This window comes from Corvus hawaiiensis, chromosome 5 (assembly GCF_020740725.1).
Source record: "Corvus hawaiiensis isolate bCorHaw1 chromosome 5, bCorHaw1.pri.cur, whole genome shotgun sequence".
NCBI classification, from domain to species: domain Eukaryota; kingdom Metazoa; phylum Chordata; class Aves; order Passeriformes; family Corvidae; genus Corvus; species Corvus hawaiiensis.
This window is the reverse complement of record NC_063217.1, coordinates 54,910,441-54,938,003: the sequence shown is the minus strand read 5'-3', so window position 1 is coordinate 54,938,003 and position 27,563 is coordinate 54,910,441. Positions and strand designations below refer to the sequence as shown.

Here is a 27,563-nt window from a genome sequence, read left to right as displayed (position 1 = left end):
ATGTATTGATTTGTAAATACACAACAGAACACCTGCATTCAAGGGACAATGAAAATTGAGCATGTTCTAAGCTTAACCAAGTCATGGAGATATTTACAAAATATGTTCTTTAGATTTTGTAAGGATTTGAGAGTATTAAGTGTTGAACTCTATGCGATCAAAATTCTCTTTGTTTCACTATGTGAATGCTTTTGAAAATCTGCTTACAATTCATGGAAACGTTTTATCTATTTAGTATGTTCTGAAAAAAAAATCCTCCCTTGATAAGGAAAATGCCCAAATCATTACCTGCAGTAAGCATTTTTCAATTCTAGTGCTGTTAAATGTGAATGAACAATACTTCTATTTTATGATAGCAATGCCTTGGAAGTTTTACCAGCAACTGAGAGTTTTCTCCCATTTTAATCTGCCAGACCCATGTGCCGTTCATGTGTAGTGAGGAGTGGTTTATGTACTCCACACCATTTCTCTACTGTGTCCTATTACTAATACTTTTTTTGTTTTGTTTTGTTTCCCCAGACTACATATCCAGTCAGAATGGTGAGCCAAAATCTCAGCACAAGGGACAGAAAGTCAGCACATACTCCCACCGAGGACCCTTTTAGACGCCTGCCAGGCAACCAAGCAGCAGCCTATGAAAGCAAGAGCTGTCAGCTGTCTAATTTGTGTCTGAGCAGCCTCCTGAAAGAGAAGGAGATCGTGGAAGTCATCAAGCACACCCGAGGCACGTACGAAACCCTGGCTTCAGAGGTCACCCAGAACGGTTTGGCTGTCACAGCCCCCAGTACAGCAAAGCCAGCATCCAAGGCCGACGGCTTCCCCATGTTCTCAGGAGCTCCCAAAGACCAAACTGCTGTGCCTCGGCAGCACAGCACCTTCACAGGGAGACTGGGACAGCCCCCGAGGGGACCCATCTCTTTACACATGTACAGCAGAAAAAACGTTTTCCTCCACCACAATTTACACACGGCAGAGCTACAGACTTTAGGTCAACAAGATGGCTAACAAGGTGCTTATTTTCTTGCCATGGAGGGAGAGTTAATTAAAGAGGGATGTAAGCTCGCCTAGAGCTCTGTCTTCAGTTCTCTTCTGTTGCTACTTTCATGTGAAAAAAAAATAAAATAAAAATTTGACATTGTCTGTAGGTTCCATATTTTCCCACCTTAGACTAAGGCAAAAGGATGAATGAGATTGTTCAACAACTGGGCTGATTTGTCATGCAGAAGTCACCATGGGTTTAATGAATGGGACCATTTGGCTGGCACTGCTAGGCCAATATTGGCTAAATATATTTTTTCCCATCTATAAGTCACTATCATTCCCTAAAGTTCTAGAAGATGATCTTAAATAATACCTGTATGTTTAATAATATTACTGTTAAAGTAGATGTGAAGAATGAATAGGTAAGTAATTAGTAAACCCTCTTGAATTTCATAGAGATTAGGGAAATAAGGAGCCAGAAATCTTTAGGACCCTCTTTTTTACACTTTTTTTTTTTTTTTTAAAATATGGTGAAATGTGGTCACTTACAGAGTGTTACCACTTCCTGATGTTTGTTTCATGAGTGCCTCATGCCAGAAGTAGAGGAAGTGACTGATTTTCCTCTAACAGGTTCATAGAGAGTCGCCATGTATTTGAGTCAATAATTGGGTCCCAAACTGAGGATGTCAGCTTGTTTCCTCAACCTTCCCTTCCCTCTTCACACTTCTATTTAACTACATTTCTTTGAGTGTTTCTGTTCTATGGGGACGTGTCAAGTTGTGGTGATCTTTGTGCTTTACAGGCACTGTGGCACTCATGATGCAATGTGACATTCTGCTGTGTAATGCATCCTCTAATTTCATTTCACTTCCCAACCCAAAAATGACTGAAAGACTAAAGTAAGAGAAATTGTCTTATTACCCAGGCTATATGACCTGCCTACATCTTATTTTCTGTGGGCTGTGTTGTCTGCACTTCAGGACCTGTTGGTTTACACCAGCTCAGTGGGTTTTTTAGTCTTGACACGTTGCAGACAAGTGAGATTAATTTACTGTCTGGTCTCACGGGAGCATGAAATCATCCGACCACACCACAGAACTTGAAGAGCTGTTGGTAGCATAAGATCCGGTTTTCCCCTCTCAAGGCTTGGAAACATCTCAGTCCAGTTACTCCAAACATGTGGCGTGTATGAAACATGACACTTGGTTTACAACCTCTCTGATGCAGGGTAATCTGTTTGAGTTGTAATGGCACATGCAGTTAGTAGTTTATAAATGATCTGGCATGTTTAAGTACGATTGAGGCAGATCTGAGACAAGTCACCTCTCTCTTTAACTGGGGATTAATAAGGGAAGCCATGGGAGCAGCACGTTCTCACACACAGAAACAAGCCATTGTGACTTAACAGAGATGGCATATAATGAAAAATAAAGCATCTGTAGCCACTCAAAATCTGTAACTTTTAAAAGGTAAGTCACATAGAGTGTATGATATGAATTAAAGATAAAATTTTACCTAGTGTTAAATGTATCTGCTTCACTACTTAATGTTTGGATTAATACAAGGAAATTGTATTAACAAATCTTGCTTAGATAAAGAAAAAAATAAGCTATGAGCTTGGCAGATATTCCGTAAAGCAATTTCAGCAGCCTGAAATTTCAGGCTTCTGTTTATCGAGGATTTTATTTTGCTTAGAGCAGATTTTATTACATTATCTGATGTTGAAGAGAGCAGGTTTTGTCTAAATATTCTGTAGTGATAATTTTGGGTATCCAAAGATGGATACATAAGAACCAAGACAAATATTTGCCAAATTTCTTCATGTTCATGTGTGCATTGCTACTGCCAAAAGAGAATGTGCAAAAATTGCAAACACAGCTTTACCGAATTAACTGTGGATATTCAAGACTCCCAGTCCTGTGTTGAAACTCATAATTTAAAAGTCTACCAAACAAGTTAAAAATAGTAATAAGATAATTTCACTACTCAGAATCACTTTTTCTTCTTAGCAATACCTTAAAGTCATGGTAGATTGAAAGGACAGTTAATTCTTACTAACAATTCATTTCAGTATTGCTCACCTCAAGAGCTGAAGTATGCAATTCAATTTCAGATCTGTAAATAAATTAAACATACACTGTAATCAAGGAATTTTTTTCCAGGACATAAATGTACTGTACTACATTAAAAAAAAAAAAACAAAACACAAAACAAACCCCAATACCCTCTTCACTTTTAGGTTATGTATTGTATCTATAGTTGTTTTTTTCCTGGGAAAATGGACTTTTGGATTACACTTTATTAAAAAAATCCATCTATAAACTTCAAAAATAGGACTTTAAATGCTACTATTTTCTTGGAGAATCTTTTATAGAGCTGAAACTTTAAAAAACTGGAAAAAAAACAGTTCAAAGTGAGGGATATTTTTAAAATGTCATCTTGAAGCTGTTTTGTATCAGTATTTTCAGCATTGCTATGTTATTTGTAATACTGAGTGTAAATCTCACCCAGAGAAGGGTGTTAGCCACATGTTAATGTACAGTACAGCAGTAACTGTAAAACAGAGGTCCTTTGTTTGATCCTCTTGTGTATATAGTAAATCATAAAGCAACAGCATGTGGACAATCTTGCAGTGAATTGATTCCTTTGTACTAAAAATCTCTAGTTTTTTAAGAGTTCCATGTACAAAATGATTTATACATTTCTCCAAGGCTGTACATATCCAAAGACATGACACCGGGGGAAAAGGCATTTATTGGGTTTTTTTCCATTGATGTACCTTTCTTCCTGTCTTTTTTTTTTTTTTTTTTCCTCTTTCTGTACAACAAAGCATAACTGCAAAGTTTCTGCTTAAAATTACTTGTTAGTTCCCTGTCTTTCAGTGTCATAGAGGGCATTTTAAGGAGGAGGAAATCCCCAAAGAAAAGCTGTTTCCATTTGAAGCAGTATCCGTCCCATTTTTTTAAAGCAATCATTTGGCAAAAGAAACCTTAGATCTATGTCCTAAATATTTTTTTAGTAATTTAGCAGAGCCACACCTGAAATGGCTTATCATCAGCTCTAGACTTACCCTGACTAGGACATGTTTATAAGATACAGTAACACGCTAGGGCCAGCCCTGGTCATAAATTCTTGAGATGGAAGGAAAACACTTGTCCAGAACTGGTTTTGTTTGGCTTTCAGAGCAGTGGAAAGGTTTTTTGTATACCTTGTGCATGTGAATGAAGCTCAAGCTGTGTGCTTGGGCATACTGGAAAGAGACGTCTTAGGGAAAAACTCTCCTCTATTTAGGCTATTTAGCAGCAAATGAAAACATCCAGCAACATAAATTTCTGCCACCTTTCCAGACAGGCCAGCCCTCTGTATGCAAAATTAAACAGCCAGATTAGATTCCTTTACTTCAATCCAGGCTCTTACTGGTTTTTATTCCACAGACCTCCACATAAATGTTAGAAGGGCTTTCCTTATGTGGTTTTTTTTCTGGAAATTGTGAAAGGATATATATCCAGACTAAGATCCAGACTAAGTGATGTCTAGATAAGCATTTGAAAGCTTACCAAAATGTTCATGTTTGTCCTACAGGTTCATTACAGTCATTACAGGTTTGTTACCAATAAATACTGCTGTTTTTCCCTTTCCCAAAAGCCAGTTTGAAAGTAATGATTTCTTTACACTGTTAAATACAAAGTATGCTCTGCAAAATAATAAAAATAAGGTATTTATTTACAAATCAGTACTGTAATTTACGTGCCCTAACAGTTGTGCCATATCTACACTGGTTTGATTGGTATGAGGTTGATTAGATTATGCCGAGTTAAGTCACCTGATGATTGATATTGTGGCCTTTAATCCAACTAGTCTTGGTTTATGCATAGGAGAGCTCTGAATCTGGAAATATTTCCTGGTTCACAAAAAAGACTAGAAAATATTTAATCTAACAAAACCACCAGATCATGATCTATGGTAAATGCACTTTTTTCCCTCCTTCACATTCAAAAGCAAAAAATTCCTGCAAGTCCCTTTGTATCTCTACATAGTTCATAAATGAAGTAGAGTAACAGCTAACAAAATGCAAAATCTTGAAATAAATACCTAGAGAAAAAAATCCATGGGAGTCTTCTCACAGATCTTTGTAAAGTTGATGTTTGTAAAGATGTTGGTAAGTTCTGTATCTGAGTGCACTAATGAATGTGTTCTATGGCCTCTACTGCTCTCAATCTGATGATTTTTTTCAGGGGGAGAATTTGCTGTTTGAAGCTTGTTCTAGACAAAGCAGGCAGTACAGTGTGAGGAAGTACATTGAAAGTAACTGTGGAGGTCTTCTCCCAGCTTGGGGAAGCACACAGCATCATTTCCAGGAGGTATCTTAGTGTTCTTTAGCCAGCAAGAAGTTGAGAGAGATTCCTCAGGAGAGCAGCCTCAAACCATGCAGACCATGACTGCCTTTAAATGGACTTCAACATGTTCTATATAAGGCACTTCTAAAATCATATGGAAATGTCAGCAGCTGCAGAACACACCTTGCTGGCTTGTTGGGGGGTTTCTTTGAGATAAAAGTGCCATGTGCTGGTTTTAACCTTGTAAAGGAACTTGCTTGCTCACTGGTGATCTGCCCAGGATGTGGGAGTTTCTCTGCTGTAAGGGATATGATACTAACTCTTCACACTGTAAAGACACTGGATATCCTCTCTGAAGAGCTTGAGATTTGCAGTGTATTTTCAGTCTAGGAGAAGTATCTGGATTAAATTATCTTCTTCTTCAAGGATCTTGAAGTCAGTGGAAAAGAAACTTGCTTATTGAAGTATTTTGGAAAGATGTTGTGGTTAATCTTATTTTAAAATGCACTTAGAATTTATCTCCCTGTATCTAAACACATGAAAAAAACCCAAACTTTTATCAGAATAAATTTCCCATAAATCTGAGATTCTCATTAGCCACAGCTGTCACTTCCATTCTGTACAGCTGTGAAACATTTTTGGATTTGCTGGTTTTGTTGCCTTCATTACCTGCAAATCATTACCCCTAGTTCTGGGGTTTTTGGGCCATCAATCCAGTACTTGAAACACACAGGGAGGGCTGTTGAGGATTTCTGTGGAAGTAATCCTGGTGCTCTGAAAGCAGGGCAACAAGAAACTTGCCTGAAGGTCTCTGTGTGTTTCCTGGGCATGGAAAACCTTTTCTTATTAATTTTAACTGTGAAGGAATTGTGAGAATCTGATGGATGTGGCAAGTAGCAGATCGGTTTTGTTTCTAAATCCACATAGAGGTTATAGAACAGAAAATACTCCACTGAGAAGATTTTTCTTGTGGGCAAATAGTACCTCCTTATATTCTGTATCATGACCATTTCTGTGTCTCTGGATTTCAGGAACATTTCCCTTAGGTATGGAGTTGTGATGACTAACAGGTTGCACCACGGTGTTACTTCTGCTATGAGAAGGCTCCTCTGGATTTTTTTTTTTTTTATTTAAAATATGTCATCATTAAAATGTTTTAACATTTTCCCCCAGAACTGCTGTGCTGCTGGTGTAGTAAAAAGCAGTGCATTCACAGAAAATGTCCCTTTTCCATCTGGGAAGGCTGTTGGTGAGCTGAAGTCACAGCTGACTTACATCTACACAAAAACTGTCAAACTTACTTAAGCACCTACATAAACAAATACCTTGCCAGGTTTGAGCCCTCTTTTGTCACACTGAAAAAGCCCTAATAATGCATTTTTTAAATGCATATGGATATCAACAGTAGTAGTAGAATTTTAATTGATTTTCAATTTTCCATTATGTCATTGCACTTTATATGAGGGTTTAGTGTGAACAACACACTGGCTTTTATTTTTTTATAACCTAAACTTGATTTCAACAGGGTTCAGAATTCTCTACTATCTAAGCATGTAAGCAATCCCATAAAACAGTCAAATTCCTCTTCTTTAAAAAGCTAAAACACAAGTAAATAATATTTTTTCCAACGTAAACAATTTCATTCATATTTATTGTTTGAAAGGTACAATGTATAAAAAGTATTCTTACTTATATCTAAATATAAGTACGTTTCAAACACCCCACAAAGTAGAAAAGATAAGAAAGTACCTTAATATTAAAATCACTTGTCCAGCTATACCACTAGGCTTTGTTTTCCAAATCATTAATTTCTTTTTAAAGAAAATCTATTTGTTTTCCGTGGTTAAGAGTGTGAAAAACACAAAGTGTTTTAGTACATGCTCTACAGAATGTGTGGAGAGATGATCAATATCACAAGGAGAATATAAGCAATCAAAGTCCTTAATCAGTGATGCATCTGATGTTTTTTAAGCAAGAGGATCAACAGGATATAAAAATCTGTGTAAGAGGAGAACAGATGTTTTGTTGCTCAGAAAACTCTAATGGAAGGGTAAAGGCTGATGGATTAATAGCTCTTTTTCTGTTCCAGGGCTGGTGGTGCAGAGCCATTTGCTGTGAAATAACACTGAAGCAATATTTATAAAGTAAATCTATTGGAATAATAAGAAATGAGATAAAATGGTCGTGTAACACCCCAAAGTATGGTTAAGGGTACTTCCATAATTTGATCAAACAGCATCTGAGTGAATTTACATCTTTTTATTACCAGGGTATTATCTTTATCTGAAGGATAATTGTAAGTGGAACAGTGCAATTTGCATTCTAACATAGAAACAATTCAGACAAAAAAATTTAAAAGATTCTATCTCTAAAGCCTTGCACTTTGTACAGTCTTCTCTAACTATCTGAAGTAGTTTTATGTAATTTTATTTCATGCAGCTGTGGTACTAAATGCCCTTATGTTGGGTAACAAGGAGAAAACATTGAAGAGAGAGTCATGACCCCGACCCTACATCAAGAGCTGCACTTGGTTAACAGGGTCAAGGGTTTGGTTTTCCTTTCCAATAAAGGATCAGGATTCTTGTGAGAAAACCTTTGTACAAACGTCTCCACAAGCAGCTTGGCCTATGTGAATTTCACACTGGTTAGGGGAAAATTAAAATTTTAATTAAAAAAAGATGTTTACAACTCTGACTATTTTTGAAAATATGTTCTTTAATACTGCTGAAGGCCATTAGGGGGCTTTGGGCATTTTTCTGTAAACAAAAGTGTTCTGTTTCATGTATTAAAATTGGATATTTTATCTGATCATTTCCTCATTGTGAACTTGTCTGTGAATATCCTGCTGTCCAGGATGGAGTTTTTCAAAACTACTGACCACTATAAAAATTAAATGACTAATAAGACATTGAATTTTGTATTCTGTGCTGCTAAACACCCATGTAATTTTAATAACAGTACACAGCAAGGCTATTTGTTATATACTACTGAAATTAATTTTTTAAATGTAATTGGCAGTACCATAGAGATTACTTGAATTAGAGACTTTAGAAGAGCAACACAGATGAGAAAAGGAGGAGAATATTAACTTGAAGGTTAGGTATATGTAATGCACTGCTGAAGAGTGTTAAGAGTGAAGATCTATGGGAGACAAGATAAAGTTTTTTCACTGAACAGACTGCAGTCAGTCCAGGATCACTTTGCTGATTTAGATGGTAACTTAGATTTAAAAGGAAAGAAAAGAGAATATTTTTGCTAAGAGATAACACACAAAGGCAACCTAAAAATCAACTTGGAGCAGAATTTGCAATAGTGAAGGTATTTGCCTCAAGGTGTGGTCTGAAAAGAAAACTGTAAATTATATCTAAGTTCTGATTCAACAAGTTCATTAGTGATTTTAAGTGATTTTACTCTACAAAGCCATGATTGGTTAAACTCATTGTTATTTAGCAGGCAAATACTTTGTATTATTTAAGAATTGCCAAGGCATAACCCTAACCTTTGACTTTAGTACCACAGTACCACATATCCTCTGATTTTTTTTTCTTTTCTGTTCTTTTTTTAATTTTTTTGAGGTTTTGTAACTTCTGTGCAATAAGAATATGATTGTTTCAAATTCAGTTGTTTTGCACTGACTGAAAGAAGTTACATAGCCTTTAGACGAGAACACTGTTCTCTCTGAAGAATATCAAGCAGCATTCTGTTGGTTTTGTAAATCAGATTACTGGCTAAATAATTTCTGTGGATTACTCTGAAGAGTTATGGCAGTTTGTAAAACAGTACTATGGGATTCTATTGGTATTATTCAATGGTCATTTGTTTGTTCCTGATTTTAGTTGGCATTATTTCTCCTTCTATGTTTTATGGAAAGAAATGTTATTTTTGAATATTTGTATGGACTTTTAACTTTAAACCTTATTGTAGAGATGCACATTCATATATTTCCCTATTTGAAATGAACATGAAGGGCTCTTACAGTTTTGGTTTTTTCTTTTCATGCTGCCAAAAGATAATTTGTTAATAAAAATCCTGTGTTCTATGATGAGCCTGTGTTGGTTTTGTCTTTGAAATAGCTTTTATTTCTTGGATATTTCTTCATACTTTTGCTGGGAAATACATATTGCACTTTAATAAAGACTAATTCTTTTATGGCTTAATGCTGTTAGCAGTCTGTTACGATCAAGAGACTTATCATTTTTTCCTGAGGTCCTTTAATCACTTGATGAGAACTCTAGGTTGAAGCTATTTGATACTGTGCTAATAATAAATTACAAACACCTGTTCAGAACATTTTATAAAATCTAAAGGTTATCTTCAAAAGTTCTACTGGGTTGCAGGAAAAAAAAATGCATTCTGCCTTGGTATTTTGCAAATTCTTTATTACACTATTTCCTGTGTATCCAAATAATTTTTCTTACACAGCATTTCTCAATTCCCTACTCCACTTCACAGTTGTTCTTAGTGTGAAAATAGTAATGTGCATAAATAAAATTAGGCTTTACTTCTGTTTTTCTTCTCTTTAGCATCTTGTACCACTTTATTCTTTTGCTCTTATAGTATGTGTGTATTTTTGTGTTGTCCGTCCCAGTGTTTCAATTAAGGATGCTATAAAACACTCCTCCACTTTGCTTCATTTTTCCCACAGCATATCTAAATGATATGTCTTCACCTTCAAAGGGAAAAATCACTAATATTACTTTAATTCAAATATAGAAGAAATAAGCAAACTTTCACATTTGTAAGGCTATAAAGTATTTTTCATCACTGACAGTAGTATATAAATAAAAGAAGCATGAAGACCAAAGTGTTAGCTCATCGTGTCATAACTGAGTTCCATTTCAGCTTTTGCCTGCATGTAAATAATTCTTCTGGGCTGCATTCTCAGACCAGGAGGTTTATTTGTTTGGGGGGGTACTGGATGTTGGTTTGGGGTTTTTTTTTTGCATCACTACTAGCGTACCATTTTCAGTCCCTGCTTTGAAAGCCTCAGCTTGGCTTCCAATTCTTCATCTAGAGATGGCTGTAGCTCGTTTCACAGGACTTAGATGCCTGCTACTCTCTCAGTAATACTGTTTAAAATAATGTCCCACTCTAAGCTGTTTCTTCCTGTTACCATCCACTCTTGAATAGCTGCACCATTTCAGTGCTGTTTATGGTAATTCTTTTGAGCATTTCAGTCCCTGGCAGGAATATGAAACTGAATGGGTTGACTTTATATATAATCTTCCAAGGAAAAATAAAACTGAAATAAAAGTTTTTTATCTGATATTTTTCTGTGAATTTAAATTACTGTACTATCAGGCCTCTGCTAAATGAGGCTAAAGAAACATCAAATTGGATGCAAGTTGTGGAAAACGGAAGATTCTTTGAAATTAGCACAGGTTATACAAAGTGCTTGGGAGCTAAGGAAGCTTTCCCACATAACATCACTTCTATGAAGCTTGAGTGTGTCCAAAATGATGGAAGCCTTAGTATTTGGGTTGTGATGGTCTTTAAAGTGCCTGAGGATTTTTTCATGGTTACATTATACATGGTTTTTTACTTCCTTGTAAAGCGTTCTTTTATGAAACAATGGGAGAGGAATTTATTCCCTATCACAGAAATACCTCAAATGCTACTGATTACTGAGAGTAAAACAATATTCATCAGACAGCAAAGTAATTCCTCAATTAGTTTGTATGTATTATAATTCATAATATTTTATGTTGTAATAACTCAAAAAATAATATGAATGTTGTCACTTTAGAAAAACTGCATATAAGAGAATGAGCTAAGCTTAAACATAGTTTCAGATTGAAAAAATACTGATATGAAATTAAAGGGAGTTGATCTCTCAGATTTTTCAAGTGTTGGAAGAGCTCTAATAGTCAGCATAGCTCGATTTCACTTCTTTTGATGACAAACGTGAAATACTTTTGTGTCAGAGGAATCAGCATCTACCCTTAGGCTGCTGCATACCAGCCCTGCTTGCAGCACTGGCTAGATGCAGATATTGCTCCAAATTACTTGTTATTTTAATCTGTTCCTCCTTCCACCCTTCACTTTTTTCCTTTTCTCATATTTCCCTTTATTACAAATTTCTATCTGTAGTCTAAACTATGCTGATCCCTTTCAGACACTGGGAACATTAAGAACTGAGTTTCACCTGTGCTTAATTTAATTACCAGGTGATGAGATAAGTACCAGGCCTTAAAAGGTAAGGGTGGGAAAGGCAATTATTGTTTTCATTAGTAGCTGAGGTTTGGGGTGAGTAACACCCAGAAAAAGGTAGTGGAAGTGTGTTTTGGGGTAGGATAATGCTGCTGTGAAGTGGCATAATCTGGTTTATGTGGTCTTTTTGTTGTTTGGTTGGTTAGTTGGGTTTAAGAGTATAGTACTTTAGGCTCTTTACTTGATTTGAATGCACAAATTCAAGAGTTGTCTGCGTAAAAGATGCTGCAAGAAACCAGATGAAAAAGTGCTTGGTAAGTCCATGCATTCCTGTGGTTTTTGGTTTTGGGGTTTTTTTTATGGTTTGTTCAGTGGAGATGGTTATGCTGTGGAGTCCAGTGTTTTTGCACTCACTAAGTAACATTGGGTTGTGTTTAATCCCTTAGTTTGTTATGCTTATGGGCCTAGAAGTTATGCCAGTATATAATTACTTGCCTGTTATATTTCTTTTCCTATTAAAGTGATTTTCATTTTGAAATGTGAATGGTGTCTACTGAAGTCAATGTGATATTTCTCCTGCTACTTAACATGGCTTAATGGAGAGAGCTCCAACTATAAATTGTGTGAATTTGTGTTCTTAATTCTGCTAGGTGTGTGTGGTAACTTGGTGTGTAGTCCTGGGGTAGTTATTTCTTCTGTGTTACTGCTTTTGGTTTTGGCCTTTTTTTTCCAGACTGTGTTAGCTTAAGGTCTGAGACTCTTGATTTTTAAGACCCAAGTGAGAAAAACATCCAAATTTGTGGTCTGCTCTTACCCATGGACATGCACACACAAAATCTAATGTAAAATTTTATAGGTGAGCCATTGTGAACCTGCTGTTACTACCCTTTCTTGAAGCCTTTTTGCTTTCTTGCTGCGGGGGTGCAATTCTTCCCATGTCTGTTTGATTCTAAGTTTAGGTTTTTAAGCAGACCAAACTAGATAAGAAGATGATAGAAAAAGTATTGTGATAGGATCTTGGAGTAGGAGGAACCTAACTGTGGAATTTTCTATGCATTCCACTCCATTAAGGGGAGCTAAGGCAACTCAGTGTCTTAGCTGCACCAAGACTTAAAAAAGTACGAACTAGAGAAGCATCAGCTAAAGTGCATATGCAGTAAGCAATTTTCTTTATTAGTTTCTATGGAAATGCACCACTACATAAAGCTAAGGAAGAAGTAGTCCACAAAATGCAGCATTAATTCAACCATGTGGACAGTGTCACTTGTTTGCCTGATGTGAAAAGACATAAGAAAACTGTCATATGTAGTGGGAGTAATCTAGCTGTTAAATTAAGAGCCTGAGTCTTGGAACCATAGCACTGCAATATATTGCTGTGATAAAGCAATTTGTATGGACTCAGAGGTGGCACTGCTAGGTATTGACCCATGCCGTTTCTCAAAAGGCTTATAGCCTGTAACAGGATTAATGAAAGCAGAATGAAAATCTCCTTTTGCTGTGAAAGGAAGGTCTTTAACTCATAACCGGTGGAAAAGCTGATAGAATGGAAAAGGCAACGCATCATGCAGAGTAACTGGGGTCCTTTTAAAAGGTTTTCACACATCCAAATTAAGTTCAATGGGACTTTGGCAGCTCTGATATTGCTCTCAGGTTCCTGAACTGAAAGGCAAACTCCAAGGAAAAAATTCAGAACTAAAATCTGGTGTATCTGTTTGAAACAACCTGGAAAACACTCCCAGGTTATGCCTTGAAAAAGAACTTCATCTTGTAGTTCTAGAAGGCAGTGCTGCCCCAGTGACCAGTGACTCTTGACACTGACTCTAAGGCTGAGTTGACTGCTCAGTTCAGACACTGCTTGCCCTTCTGCTTTCTGGCAATGATACAAGTATTTTTATATATTAATTTCATCTCCTTCAATTGCTAATATCCTACCTCTGTTGCCTAGCTGTTATATAATAGTCATCTCAAAACCATGGTATCTTATTTCAGTAGCAGTTTTGTTGGATTGTTCCACTGTTTCATGGAATCCCACTTCCTTTTCTGTCCCACTCTCCACTTGGACTGTTTGCCTGGTTTGCTTGTACCAAGTGTCTGATTGGCCCTAACAGCTCTGCCTATGGATCTATACAAGATAAGGAGGTGAAAAAATAAAAGTAAAAATGAAGACCTGTGCTCCTTCAGAGCAACAACTAGAAGCTGGATGTGGTATGCTAGGACATCTAAATTAGTGGTGGACAGCTTTGAGCAAATGACTGTTATACCCTATTTCAAGAGTGATTATAAATTAATTAGAAATTCACTTATAAATGTAATATTCTTGTCCTACCCTTTCAAATATAATTAACCTTCTAATTGTATTAGAATGTGGAAATTTAAGGCTGATATTAGTAAGCATTTGTATACCCTCAGTAAAGGAAATCTCAGACCTAGCAACCTGCTGACATTTTTTTTCCTTTGGAAATTCCTGGGGGTATATCCTCGTGACAGGTATTTCTGTTTTGATTGGAAGAACAGAAAAAATTCTGAGAGAAAGAAAATGTTACACCAACACACATGCCCATAGATCACTCCTGTGGCATCCTCCCTTGGGAAGGTCTACTGACACCTGATGGGATGCACTTTTCCCAGAGGGGAAAAAAGGTTTGACTACAGGAGCTAGCAGGGCTCTTTAAGGTAATTTGAAAGGGGGAAAGCGACACAATCAGGCTTGTCGGTGATAAGCAATGGGATGGCATAGGAACTGAGTGCTAGTGAGATCCCTAAATCTGCTCCATGAGTTATCAGCATAGTTATCTGATAAATAATTGGGGAATCATCTCCACTGAGGGGTATTTGAAAGAACTTTCTGTGACTCATGTGTGTGTCAGGCACTAAAGACTTGAGAAAATGCAGATATTTGTAGTATATGGCTCAGAAGTAGGTAAAAAGATAGTGACTTCAGGACACTGATGCATGAAAGAAAGAAGCACCTTAACAAGAAGTACACTTTCCCCCCTGAGCCCTGCATTCTCACACTGAGGTGTGATTGTATAAACTGGTATTGGTAGAGCTGGTAAGGTAACTGTTGAAAGGAATCTGTTGGCTATGGAAGTTCTTAGGGAGGTGCAGGGAGTGCTTGTCTTGTCTGTGTTACCCTGGTAGCAATGGCACGCACTGGTCTGTTCAGTTCTCTGCTTTTTTACATGCTGGTGTTTGCTGGCAACAGCTAACATATTTTTGTTGTCTTTTTAAGGGATTAATCTATTCCAAACACTGAGTTATAATCTAGTGGAAAATGTGTAGTGGTCAGTAGTGGCCGACATTGTGGTTCAGCTAATCCAGTGGTAAATGGGAAATCAAAAATTGAAGGATTTGTGATTCCACCCCCATCAGCTTTCGGATGGTTTGTACTAACATGGCCTTCCTGTGCTGGCTTGGGAAGGGATTCAATTAGGTTCAATTAACCAGCAAATGTCTTTCACTTGAGGAGGAGCTGTATGTCTTGGTAGTTTTCAGAGACAATTCTGTCTGTGTTAACTGTTCTGTACTCTGCATATGAAATCCCTTGAGGAACTGTTTCTGTAGCCTATTGTCTAGAAGTTACACTGATGAAGATCCTTGTCATGTAATCTCTTTCCTGCATCTCAGAAAACCCTGCCAGGGCTGGACATGGGTTGCCTTCCACAGTAGCTAGCTTATAAAATCAGCAAAGAACTTGGACAGTGGAGGCTGACCACCAGCAGACCCAAGAAGTGCCTTTTTTCTTGGCAATGCAAGCTGAATCTTTTCTTTATCTGTAATTTGAACCTAAATTGTGTATGGGGACACAATCAGTCAGCCCTTAATGCTAATTGCCCCAGTGAGGAATATTTTTCCTTTGCTGAGAAATCAAAATTGCACTGTTTTAGGCAGGCTACTTCAGGACAAACCTATGATTTCCTTTACTTGTGTTTCAATTATGCACAGATGTGGTTCTAAAGCCTCCATGCAAACTGGAGGACTGTTCTTTAAACTAGACACAGAACTATCCCAGGTTTAAAAATTTCCCTCCCTCCCTTTCTATGGGAGTCTCTTTTAAATAAATGTCACTTCAGTCTAGCTTAAGTAGTTAGGGGACATATATCCTGACCCATATGGAATGTGTGCTCTGACCTTGGTGCTGTGGTATCAGGTAATGTCAAATTCTTTCTTCTGAAATAGCTGCAGCTTGTTCCACAGCAGCAGGGGCATGTGGCCACTGGGTCACATCATATTATTTGGACCTGCCATATGGGAATCTAATTTATCCAGGTGGTTTTAGCCTTCTGGCTTCTGACATAATGAAAGATCACTGCAGACTCTGTGCAGCTCCCAAACCCCACTTATACATGTGTCATAATGTCAGACACCAAGCCTTTAGTCCATAAAAGATCAAATTCACTTTATGCTGTATCACTGAAACTGAGATATGCTTCCCAGTGCAAAACCTCATGATCATGAGTGTGAGTTTACATACGTATTCTTAAAATCTGGCATGTAGGAAAAGAGGAGCCACAGCAGCTTCCTGTTCAGAAGGAATATAATCAAGGGTGCTGAGTCCTTATTTTAAGGACTAAGAAAGTGAATTACTTAAGGTATTTATAAAGCAGCAAAATATTCATAGAAATTGTTTAAGGTTCTTTAAATATTTATAGAAATAATGACAATTTCCATCTGTCACCATAAAAATTGTGCTGTTTGTTCAAGATATGTCATACTTGAAACTGTCTGGCACCCTGAGAAGGGCAAGGAGAGGAGCCATTTGTTTCTCTCCTATGTAGATAAAGAAAATTGTGCATACAATTGTATATATGTAGCAAACCAGGAAGTAGTGTCTTTGACTTAGGAAAGCAAGCTTTTTTTTTCTTTCTAAACAAAAAAGCAAGTCCTGCCTTATTCTCGCTAAGTCTTTCAAGCACATCTCTTGTATTTTCATAATGTAGAATCAAAATAATCAATATGCAAGACAATGTGGGTGATTCTATTAATGCCTAATCTTCTGGGGAAGGGATGTGATGTGGGTAGAGAAATGGCTGCAAGAGTATCTTTTCAATTTTGAAGCATTGCTCTATGGTGTAAAGCTGCTGTCACAGAAATGCTTGATCATTGACCCTTCTTGTAACACATTGAGTCAACTCCCTCGGTCAGTGGTATGGGATGATGTGGGGCAGCCTGAGACTCCCTAAGCACTTTCTGATGTATCAGGCAAGCAGTGGACCTCAGCAATTCCTGGATGAGATGCCCTGAGGGTTCTAATTACAGCAACTCTTCCAGGGGCTGTGTTGCTGCACTGTAAATGCATCCTGAAGGACTGGCAGATACATCTGTACCTGGGTTTACTTTAGCTATGGAATTGTGGTGCTTTTTGGTGCTAATAGCAAAAAATGGTCTCATCCTTCAGAGCAAGTACCTGGCATTCACCTTTGTAAGCTCTGAAGATACCTGGGGCTCTTCACATTTCTGTGGGGCCCCACATTTCTCTTTGAAGAAAAAGTGTAGTTTCCTTGATAAATTAGTATCATTGAAGTGGATTCTGTGCTCTTGAGGCTGTGTGCATTGCTCTTCCAGTATGCTGTCTTCGTGCTTTTAGGAAAGATGGTTGCTTTCTCTGGGCAGTCTAGAGACCTTTCTTCAGTGTGACAGCAGATTTAAGGGTTTAACTCTGCATTGTGTTATATGGAGGACTAACATGGTGGAGGTCCTATGGTTACTAGTTGAACTATGAGGGGTTTTTTGAGCAACTGAGAATTCGACTTTGCAAACCCCTGTATAACATTCAGCAACAGTACCCTTTCTACAGTACATCACAATAAGCATTTTGAGGCACCATGGCCCAGTCAAACTGCTAATACTTAAAAGGCTAAGAATGAAGTTTTTGTTTAACAACATGACTGTACTTTGCTAAATGAGGGAGAAAAAAGGAAGCTTGAGTTCAATAAGTAAACAAGTTATTTGCATCTTAAACAAAAAACCCACTCATAACACTTTTAGTCAAAATTACCATGTGTTTATGCTTATTTTTGACTAAGTACCAACTCTAGCACAAAAATGTCGCTGTGATACTTTTCTCATCTTTCTCTCATTGACCTCTTTCCCAGTTTTTGCCTAGATTTTTAGGTTCACCCAGAAAACAGGCTGGATATCCAATGCAAGCAAGTTACAACATGGGATGGGGGAAATGGTGAAGTTTATTTCAAGGACACTAGGCTTGGAGCCAGGTATTGATCTGTTTGATTTTTCCTGTTTCTACTCCCATAATTCATGGCAACAGGCAGGATGGAGGAAAACAGAGCTTGTGCTCCAGATGTCTCAGCTAGTTATCCCAAGGTCTTGAGGTTGCTCCCTATTGTCCTCACTGTTCTTGTTGGGAGGAGCCCACTTCCCTATGTGTTGTCTGGTGGTTCTATTGGGCCCTCTGTCCCTCTCAGGAAGGAGTCACCAATGACAACTGCCCTATCCTTGTCTTAAGGAGGTGGTTGTGATCTAGGAGGTAGATCTGACTTGCCCTAGGCAATTCCTCCAGCCTTCCTGATGGATCTTCATGCCTATTGTCATTTGCCTGGTCCCCAAGTGCCTATTGTGTCAGGGCACTTGAATGGGTAGGTATTTGCCAACTCCTCTCCCCAGCAGAACCTGTTTGCATTTGGGCCCCTCCTGCCTGGTGGTGGGAGGGCAGGGGATCCCTGGCTGTTGGTGGTGTGTTTGTCTTGGGGACGGTGGTCTGGGGGAGGCATATTCTACGTCCTCAAGGTCCCTGAGTGCCTGCCTTATCTCTGCCACCAGGCTGGGCAGATTGTCACACCTGGACAGCTGCTGTCTCTGCTGACCTCTGACACCAGTGACAGGCTCTGGCCCTGGCTGCAGCCTGAGGCCTGGGCAGCTGCGTGTTTTCATGGGTCACCGCATCCTTTCCAGTGAGTGCAGAGGATGTATCTCCTGCTTGCCCCACCGTGTAGGGGCTGCATTTTTATCTGTGTGGGTGGCCACCATCACTCCCATTATTGGTATTATTGTAAAATATGATCAATATCTAATGACAAAGTTTGGCGTGTGATTTCCAAATATTAGGCTGGAGTAATTCTTGATCCTGCACTGTCAGTTTTAATCTTTGATGGTGAAGAACTTTTCAAAGTATGTCCCTAATAGAAGTAATGGTCACTGTGTAAAAATAAAAGCAGGTTGTTATATTGGGAGGTAAAAGAGCTAGAGTTGTACTTGCCCTTGTCTCTTACACTTTGCTGTTTGGAATTACGAGGATGTTGCTTGCCAATAATCTGGCTGACAGTCACCTTTTGAAGGTTATTGCTTCCCAATAGCCGGCAGAAAGCCCAATCAGGAAGGAAAAATATATAAGCTTCCTTCTTAATTTGCAAGGACATCTGCTGAATTTTGAGCTTGAGACAAGAAAATTGAGAAAAGAAGTGGATGGGAACAAGGGCTAAGTACTAGGCAGCAAAATATCAGGCAAGGTTTTGAGGGGGGGAAAAAAGGATGGATGCTTTGAGATGCTGAGAAGATAAGGTATCTTTGACCCTTCATTAGCCCATCAGTGGTGTTGACAAGTGTTTTCTCTCTGTGTTGGGAGCGTTATTATGCTTTTCCTTTCTTCTTTCTAGGTACTGATAAATACCATTAGAACACTTTCTGCTCTGTGCCACTCTCTGTGATTATGGTGACAGTATGTCAGCCTGCATAGCAGGCCAAGGAGTAATAGATTGGTGAAAATCATATGTATTACTGTAAAAAAAGTAACCTTTTCTGTGTGACATGACAGCACAGGACCCTGTTACCTCTTCCAAGCTGCTGTTTTGAGTTAGGGTGGTGTGTGTTCTAAGTGACTAAACTTTCTTGGTTACCTGCTCCATGCAAGGGCTGTCTGGAAGGATTACCCCTGCTCCAAGGCATGGGAATGTGGCACTGTAATAGCTTAGCCTTCTGTCTCAGGGAACAAAACTACACTATGCAGGAAAAAGAAGAGTCTTTGAAGTTTTAAATGCCTCCTAAGTGATGCATCACATCACAGTTTGGATACTGAGCTGTGCAAGCAATGCTACAAGAAGCTCAATTTGTGCTAACCTCTAAAATATTTGGAGATCTATTTTTTTTCTAGTTTGATTTTTCAACCAGTTCATAGCAAGTTTTTGCAACTTTTGCAGTCCATATAATGTCTGAAACTTTGAAGTGTCTGTATTGGTATTGTAGGTAATGGTGTTGACTTGATCCTTTTGAAGTTGTTATTGTCCTGAGTAAAAAGTGCAATCTAGACCTTCTCAGGTTAATGGGATCTTGTTTCTGATTTGAATGGCCAAAACCATGAAAGCCAATTTTAGTACTTGGGCTTGCATCAACTATGAATGCCAATACATGCAGAAGTCAAGTGACATCTAAGTGATCACCTTTTGATGTCTGAGGAGTCAGATGAACTACAGTTCCTGTGCTTTGGCTCCAAAAAGACAGACTGAGGTTTTTGTCTATTTTTCAGCTGATAACAAAAGCGTAACTGAATAAAAGCTCAGTAAAAGTTCAGAATAATCAAGAGTGGCTGGAAAACTAACCCTACTTAAATATCTTTAACAGGTTGAGAGGCAGCCTTCCACTGAAGCATCAATCTTTATGTACAGGCATATTACTTATCTACCTCTGCCACCCCAAGATCCAAGACTGGGGAGTTTTCTTGTATTTAAGAAAACCTGCACCTGTTACATGCTTTTAGTTTCTGACCCAGTTTTGTCTTGTTTTTCTTTGCTGTTAGAAATGAGAAAAGTCTATGTGTTTTCAGAAAAAACTATCAAAGATCTCTTTTTGCCAGTAAGACAATCTAGGAAAAGAGACACTCCCATGATAGAGAGCTTGGAAATTTTTGGTGGCACTTTAAATCATGAAAATAAGTTGTAAGACACATGCCCATTCTGTTAGCTAAGTGCTAACTTTTCTTGGGAAGAAATAAAGTCATATAATCCTATGGGTGCTTGAAATGTTACACAGGGCTTCTACAATGGTCTCCTTATAAATGGTATGGCCTTTATCTGTTAATAAGCATGCCGTGGCCAAAGTGCGCTGGTAAGAAGGATCTCTATTTTTAAGAAAAATTCCTTTATTTATTTGGCAGGGTTAGTTGTGGTACTGATTTGTGTTTAGGAGTTCATTTATTTTCTTTACTTGGCTCTTCCAAGTAAAACTGTTTGATTCCAATACATGTTCTGATCAATTAAAAAGGTCTATTGTTTCTATATCCGGCTACCTCTTACTTCAGAGAGGCAAGATCATCTTTCTTTTATTGTCTGTACACATAATTTTGCAAACCAAGAAAAAAGTGAAGAAAATCAGCTTATAAATCCTGACTTTGACTTGATTTAGAATGAAAGAAAAATTTGCTTTTTAGCTAGTTTATTTTCTACTACCATTCTAGGAATTAAGTTTTTCTCACAGCTCATTCCTCTTAAACAGTTCTAGGAGGATAAGTTCAACTTATATTTTAGAACTTTGTCACTTTCAGCTATTTGTTCCCAGATCAAGTCAAGAAAAACCCCTCTTGCTAGGTCAGCAGATCTGGCCTACAGATTTCCCAGCAGGCTCAATGCATGCTGAGGGTAGGACTGATTTGCAGAAACACAGCTGAATGCTGGACACTTCATTGTTTATACATGACCAATTGTCTTATTTCACTGGAAGTCTTCCCCCTTGTTCAAACTTGTTGAAAATTAATTTATTGTGATGAAACTTTAGTTTCTAAACTCAGGTGAGTAAGAGAGTAGTTCAGACAAAATGGAGGAAAACCAAATAGTGAAATAGCAAAGACACATTTTGTTGTCTTGTCTTTAACAGTTTTTAGCAAAAAGTAATTGTCAAAGTTGTATCATGAGGCTGTGACAGGTGGGAAAGCGTTGTGCCAGATACACAAAAACTAGTATGGATTATGAAGAAGCCTGAACTGTAAAACATGTAGTTCAGAAATGATGCTAGTCTAAAAAACTACTAATTTGTCAAGGTTACAACAACAAGAGGGGAGGGCAGCTACATGTATGATAATAACTTAAAATAACTTAGTTATTTAGGTTAAACCTATCAAGTGAATAAATGCAGTGCCATGCCAAGCAGTTTAAATAGATTCTCATGTCCAGGAAGGACAGTTGTCTGACTTGGAGTAATTCAACTGCAGTACAAGCTTGTCTTGGCAACCAATTTGCGCATCCCTTATAGCCATCATTTGCATTTGTGGGGTGGTTTTTTTTTTTTTACTGGTAGACATTGCTGAGTACAAGCCTTCAAGAGCTGAGTAATACTTTTAAACCTTGTCTAAGAATTTAGTTCTGTCTAAAAAACATATAATTTGTAATATAGGTATGAAGAACTAAAGATTGATTCTCCTGTGATGAAGGCAGGCTGTTAATGGAGGCATAGGAAGCTTAAAATGCACCAGGAAACTCCTGGAGATCTTAACGGTATAGATGTAAATAATGTATTTCCTGAAATGTGCCCAGATCAGCACAGAAAAGGGTACTCAGCTATGCACTCAAATCTCAATTGTGGTTTTTTGTTTTTTTTTTTTTACTTAAATGAATGGGTTTAATTTCAAAGAAAGTTTAATAACAGAAAGGAGTCTGAACGTAAGAGAAGTAACAGTATCTTCAGTAGGAGAGTTAAAATGAATATGTAATTGTTGAAGGAATTTAAGGTCATTATTACTTTTTTTTTTACAGTGAAAAAAAACCCACCCCAAAGACCCAAATTCCAACATGCAGTTTGAACATAAATCTTGCCATCTGGGAAATCGGAAGTAATCCAGCAGTGCTGTGCCACCACAGATCTGGAGAGCAAACTGCTTTCTGATTAGCTTCCATGCCTCCAGGGCTTAACTTATTTTGTCTCTGGCGAGGACGAGGACTTGGAGGCAGTCCCTGGAAGATGCTGTCCCCTGACTTGAGCAAAGACTGTGCTTCACACAATGCTTAAACTGACCGTCTTTAGCAGGCTTCTTCAGTAAGAACTGCGTCTCAGGGACAGCCAGGAGGCATTCTATAGGCACAGTGTTAGCCCCTTAGCAAAGTGATAATTGAAGTGCACCTTCTTATAGGTTTTTATGAGTAGAGATCGAGAATGTTGCATTGTTTTTAATGAAATGTTAAATGTAAACCAATTTTCAGTACCAGAAGCTACTTTTCACTTAGAGAAGTGTGCTGGGTGCAGAAGCCAAGGGTAAAACTAATTACAAGTGACATGGCTTCAGTTACCCACAATATACTTTGAGTATTAGAGTGCCAAGGTTGGGGCTACAAATCTGTGACCCCAAATGTTTGTGTTTTTACTGATTTTAACTTGCCAAACAATGACAGGAAATCTCAGCAGCAGCAGGGGTCCAGCAGAGTGTTTCTGCTACTGTGCTGAAAAACTAACAAAATGATACCGTTTAGTTTGTTATTGTAAAGTTGACTTTGCCACCAGTGTGAGTCTCAGGGGGAAAGACAGAGGGAAAATCATCTTCACTGCATTAGAAAGGCCTGTAAATGAGTTAAATCAACAATAACTGTAAATTACCTACAAATGTTCTATGAACACAAGTTTTTTTCAGAAGGTCTATAAACATTAAACCTATTAATGTCTAACTTGTCTTTTGAACAAAAACATAAATAGTTGAAGTGCCTTATTTTTTTATTATAGTTCAGTGAAGAGAGTTTGCTGCTGGTTGCAGGAGATGAATACTTTGGTCATCTACCTAGTGCCATTTCAGGAAATATTTTGCAAGAACATAATTAGTGCTGCTTCCATGACTTTTTCTTATATTCTGATGATAAGACATGGAAAAAGTAGCAATAGCAGTATGTGATATTCTCATCACACCTGAATTCACATTGATGAGCCCATTACTCCCCAGATATTCAAGCAGAACTAATTTAGGAAGGAGGATGTTCCAGTCTGAGCTTGGATGATTTCTTGGTTTATGTAAATTAAAATTCATGGAAATATATCTGAGGAAATTCTACTTCTTAAGCAATGCTGTGTCAAGTTTGGAATCAAGTTGTGCTCCAGGAGATCTGTTTTCAATGGCTGTGCTTTCTTGTGTGTATTCCAAGCAGAGGCCAAACCAGGAAGGTTTTTGGTGAACCTTGCGTCCATTGAAAGAGCTGACACACATGCCTACCATGTAGGTATTATTATTATGGTAAGAATGCTGTTTGAAAAAGACTGATTTTAGCAAGCTCAGACTTTGTAACTTTAATTCATGCATTTTCCATGTTCTCCTAACATGAATTGAACTTATGCTTTTCCTATAACAAGAGAATTTTTTCTATAAATAGAATGTAAATAGCTCCATGGGAGAAGAGAACTACAGTTCTGTGTTACCTCAAGGAGATGAGGATTTTGTCCTACTTCTCTTCCTCTAAAATACTGTGTTCACCAATACAATTTGTCTGGTAACCACAGGGGAAGCTCTCACCACAAAGACTCTGTGGATGGTCTAAGCATACTTAGAAGAATTAGGGTTCTGCCTTGTCACGCAAGAATGAGCCTACATTCAGCAGTGACTATTGCTTTGCTAAGCACTCAAACTCCTTTTGATCACAGCAACTGGGAGGTTCTTACCCTGGTTTCTACTGCGTTGACCATATAACCCTTAGTGTTACGTGTGTATTTTAGCCAATGACAAAAGGCAGAATGCACATGTTCCATCAAGATCCCTCAAGTCATTTTCATTGTAGAAAGAAGCTTCAATACAGAGGCAAGAAACTTGATTGGAACAGTAACCCACAACTGACTTTTTATGAAATGTCTCTACTCGGGTATTTTTAGGCTATATTGTAGTGTGAGTTGTTAATCTGCTGTCTTTCCAGCACTCACTCAGCAGAATTTATTGTTTCAATGAAGTTTACATAATGAACAGTGTAATCACACTTGGATATTGATATCAAGTAAGTTTGTTAATGTTTAGATTTACAGAAAGTTCAGTAGATGCAGTTGCTTCACTCTTTTTTTGAACTGTATTCTCAGGGTGAATTATCAGTTGGGAGGTAGAAGGGGGAAATTGTTGAGTAGGCAGCCAAGTATGTGAGATTGTCTAACACAAACAGAATTGTCTACCTTGGAAGTGTGAAAACATCAGTTTAAAAAACTGACAATTTGAAGAATTCTTGTAAGGTAAAGGCAAACAATTTTCCAATGAAGAGGAATGATGATATTTGACGAGTCAATTTTTAGCCCCTGGAGGCACTCAGAACTGCAGAAAAACAATGAAATAGGTTGTGATAGGTGGTGATTTTTCCTAATGGATGCAGCCAAGAAGCAGGTTCCCATTATGAACGAGACAGAAGTTCTGAGATACTTTCCTGACGTTATCAACAGCAGGCCAGCTGGCTTAAGGTACAGAATACACCTTCAGATTTTATCCTGAGACATGTTTGGGATAACCAAGCCAAACTCAGCCCTGCACGAAGGGATGATCAAGGTTCTGGCATATATAAAAGTATAATAGAGTGGATAATCCTGATTTCAAAAAATAACATGTGAAGGTACCAGGGTTCCATAATGCTTCCAAGAGATGGTTTGAAGTAATAATAGAAGGTGGTAGAATCACATTGATCAAGGTGAAGATGAATGAAATCTGACAATTTAAATCAACAAATTTGGATTCAAATTTTAATTAGGTATTTTTTTCTGTTTTATGCTTTCTTTTCCCTTCAACCCCACTTTGGATGCCCCTCAGTATTTCTCAAAAATATAAGTTACAATTCCTATGTCAGAGAGAGAAACATATCCTTTGGTTTTTCAATATTTTTCTTCTCTATATTTAGAAAATATAGAAATGGGGTTTATGCTTGAAGGAGAACCAACATTAATCAGTCTAATCATCTTACTGTTATTCATCCTTATTTTCACTGCATTTTCTTCCCTTAGTGGTGATTTATCTTTGGTAGAGATGAGCCATTGATGCAAAAGGGTGCAATCAGTTTACTCTATCCTGGTTTTAGTTTGTTTGTTGGTTTACTGTAGGACAAGACTCATGAAAACAAAAGGAGAGAATGTGATCCTGTTCTTTTTGTGCGGACTGTAGGTGCAAGTGTATCTCACTATTTGAGATTACTTTCTGTTCATTGTCATATCTTGACTTGCCATAAAAGGAAGCATTATCTTGTTAAGAAATAATATCAGACTATCATTCTCTTATTTTGCTGTTTTCATTTTCTTGCCCCATAGGAACACAAGGATTGGCCTTTGGTAATGTGTCCAGTTAGTTTCCTTGGTTTCTTGAATGGACAATGGCAGATGATGTAAATTTTTCACTGTTTCTTCCCAAACTTAACAGTTTGCATTATTGCCTGTTGCTCTGCAAGTCTTAACAACAAAATATAAAAATGTTGAACTCTGACACCAATTCTGTAGTCTTCTTGTGAATTCATTATCTGTTAATAATGGCCTCTTCCCTTCTGGTGTGCTCTCCCTAAGGAATGTAGCTCCTTTTTCCCTCAGGTTACAATCACTTTGTGAATGAGCTTCAATGCTATGGTCCACGATGCTCAGTCCTCCCACGAATTATAATTGAACTGGGACACTGCATTCCCCACTCCTACACAGAGCTGTTCAACAAAGCTGGTTTATCTCATCCTTCACCACCTATATTGACTCTGTTTGTTAAATCAGCACTCCCCCAGTCATTCATGACACAAAATACAAAATGTGCCTGTTTCTGTGAGCTACCTTCTGACCACCTTCTCCTCTAAGTGGTTTTTATCCCTCCTTGGTCACTCACCTCCTGCCTGCCCTTGCTCTCCTTCCCACTCTGATCAAACTGGCAGAATTCATATTACTTCTCTATTTGCTGCTCTGTTGTTTCTTTGAATGCTGAAGTCTCTGAAGATATACCTGAAAAGACAATACAGAAAATGAGAGGAGCAGGGAGGAGAAGTAAATTTAAAAACCCCTCTAAAAAAGCAATAACCAGGCAAGGCAGAGTCCCTTAGAATATGTAACAAGTTAAAAAAATATAATGTAGAGAGTTTATATTTTTTCAGATGACTAAATGGAATATGGTACAGTATTAGTAGAAATCACATTTCTTGGAGCTGAAAATGATCTGTGGACTTCTATTAAATTTGTGCTTGTAACATCTAAGCTTCTTCCAATTTATTAGTATTTCACTTAAAAATCTTCAGCCCTACATTCACTTTTAATTATCATCCCTTTCTATTCAGTGTTATTCAATGCAATAGCTCTTCAGACTTTCCAGATTCTTATAAATTATAGGATAACAATGGCATTAACATCTGAAAGGCATTTTTTTTATGCCTATGAAATGTAGTCTCCATTTGGTACTACATACGAACTCCAGGCACCTCGAGACAGAAAAGGGCATTTCTTTTCCACCCATTAATATTCTTCTGGATGATTTCCCCAATATCTACATTCAAACTTCTCCAAAATATAGAGTTTAAAATTAAAATATATCCTCTAGATTATTTCTTCAGCATCATCTGCTTTCTTAGACCATTTTGAATATGTGAAGAATGTTTTCTTTAAAATGATTATTTATTTTCTCTGTAAATTATTTCAAATGTAGTCAAAGCACAGTACTGTCTACTAATACGAAGTTGACCACTAGCTAAGGGAAGGACTGTTAATTTTATTGTAATTTTTTTTCCTACCTCTGTAATAGAAAAATGAGATAAACATGCCCAAGGCAGTGTATACTTACAGAATTGTGGAAAGGAAGAAAGACTTCAAGATAGAGGATGCATCATTGGAAACAAACACTGTTCTTTGTCAAAATGGGTTAGAATGAATGGACTCATCAAATTAAAAAAAATTCACTTGAAGAAATGGTGAAGTTTTAAAGGAGTTTCAAATGGGAAAGGACACTTGAAAAACTTGGTAGGAGAGCTAGCTTGAGCATAGTGATAGTGAAGTGAAATAACATTAGAACCACAACAAAAAAACGTAAGAGGGAAGTTATTTATGCAGAGACCTTAGGTGATCCAAATAATCTTAAGTTTGCAGGGGACTTTCCCCCTGCGCCCCCTCCCCCCCCCCCTTTTTTTTTTTTCCAAACTGAAAATACATTCCTCACTGTTATGCACACATTCACTTTTTGGCATTCTGAAATTCTTG

General features: G+C 37.7%; 1 protein-coding gene across 4 annotated transcripts in view; it reads left to right on the top strand.

Annotated features, from left to right (window-relative positions):
• Positions 1-9,363, top strand: part of CCSER1 (coiled-coil serine rich protein 1) — a 626,451-nt gene extending 617,088 nt beyond the window's left edge. For 2 of the 4 annotated variants that reach the window (XM_048304321.1, XM_048304320.1), the window contains one exon: positions 520-9,363. In XM_048304321.1, coding sequence (XP_048160278.1) covers positions 520-1,005 — 486 coding nt within the window. In that variant the 3' untranslated portion in view covers positions 1,006-9,363. The remainder of the gene's footprint in view (positions 1-519) is intronic. The other 2 variants (XM_048304322.1, XM_048304325.1) reach the window with 2 other exon arrangements.
• The last annotated feature ends 18,200 nt before the right edge of the window (positions 9,364-27,563 follow it).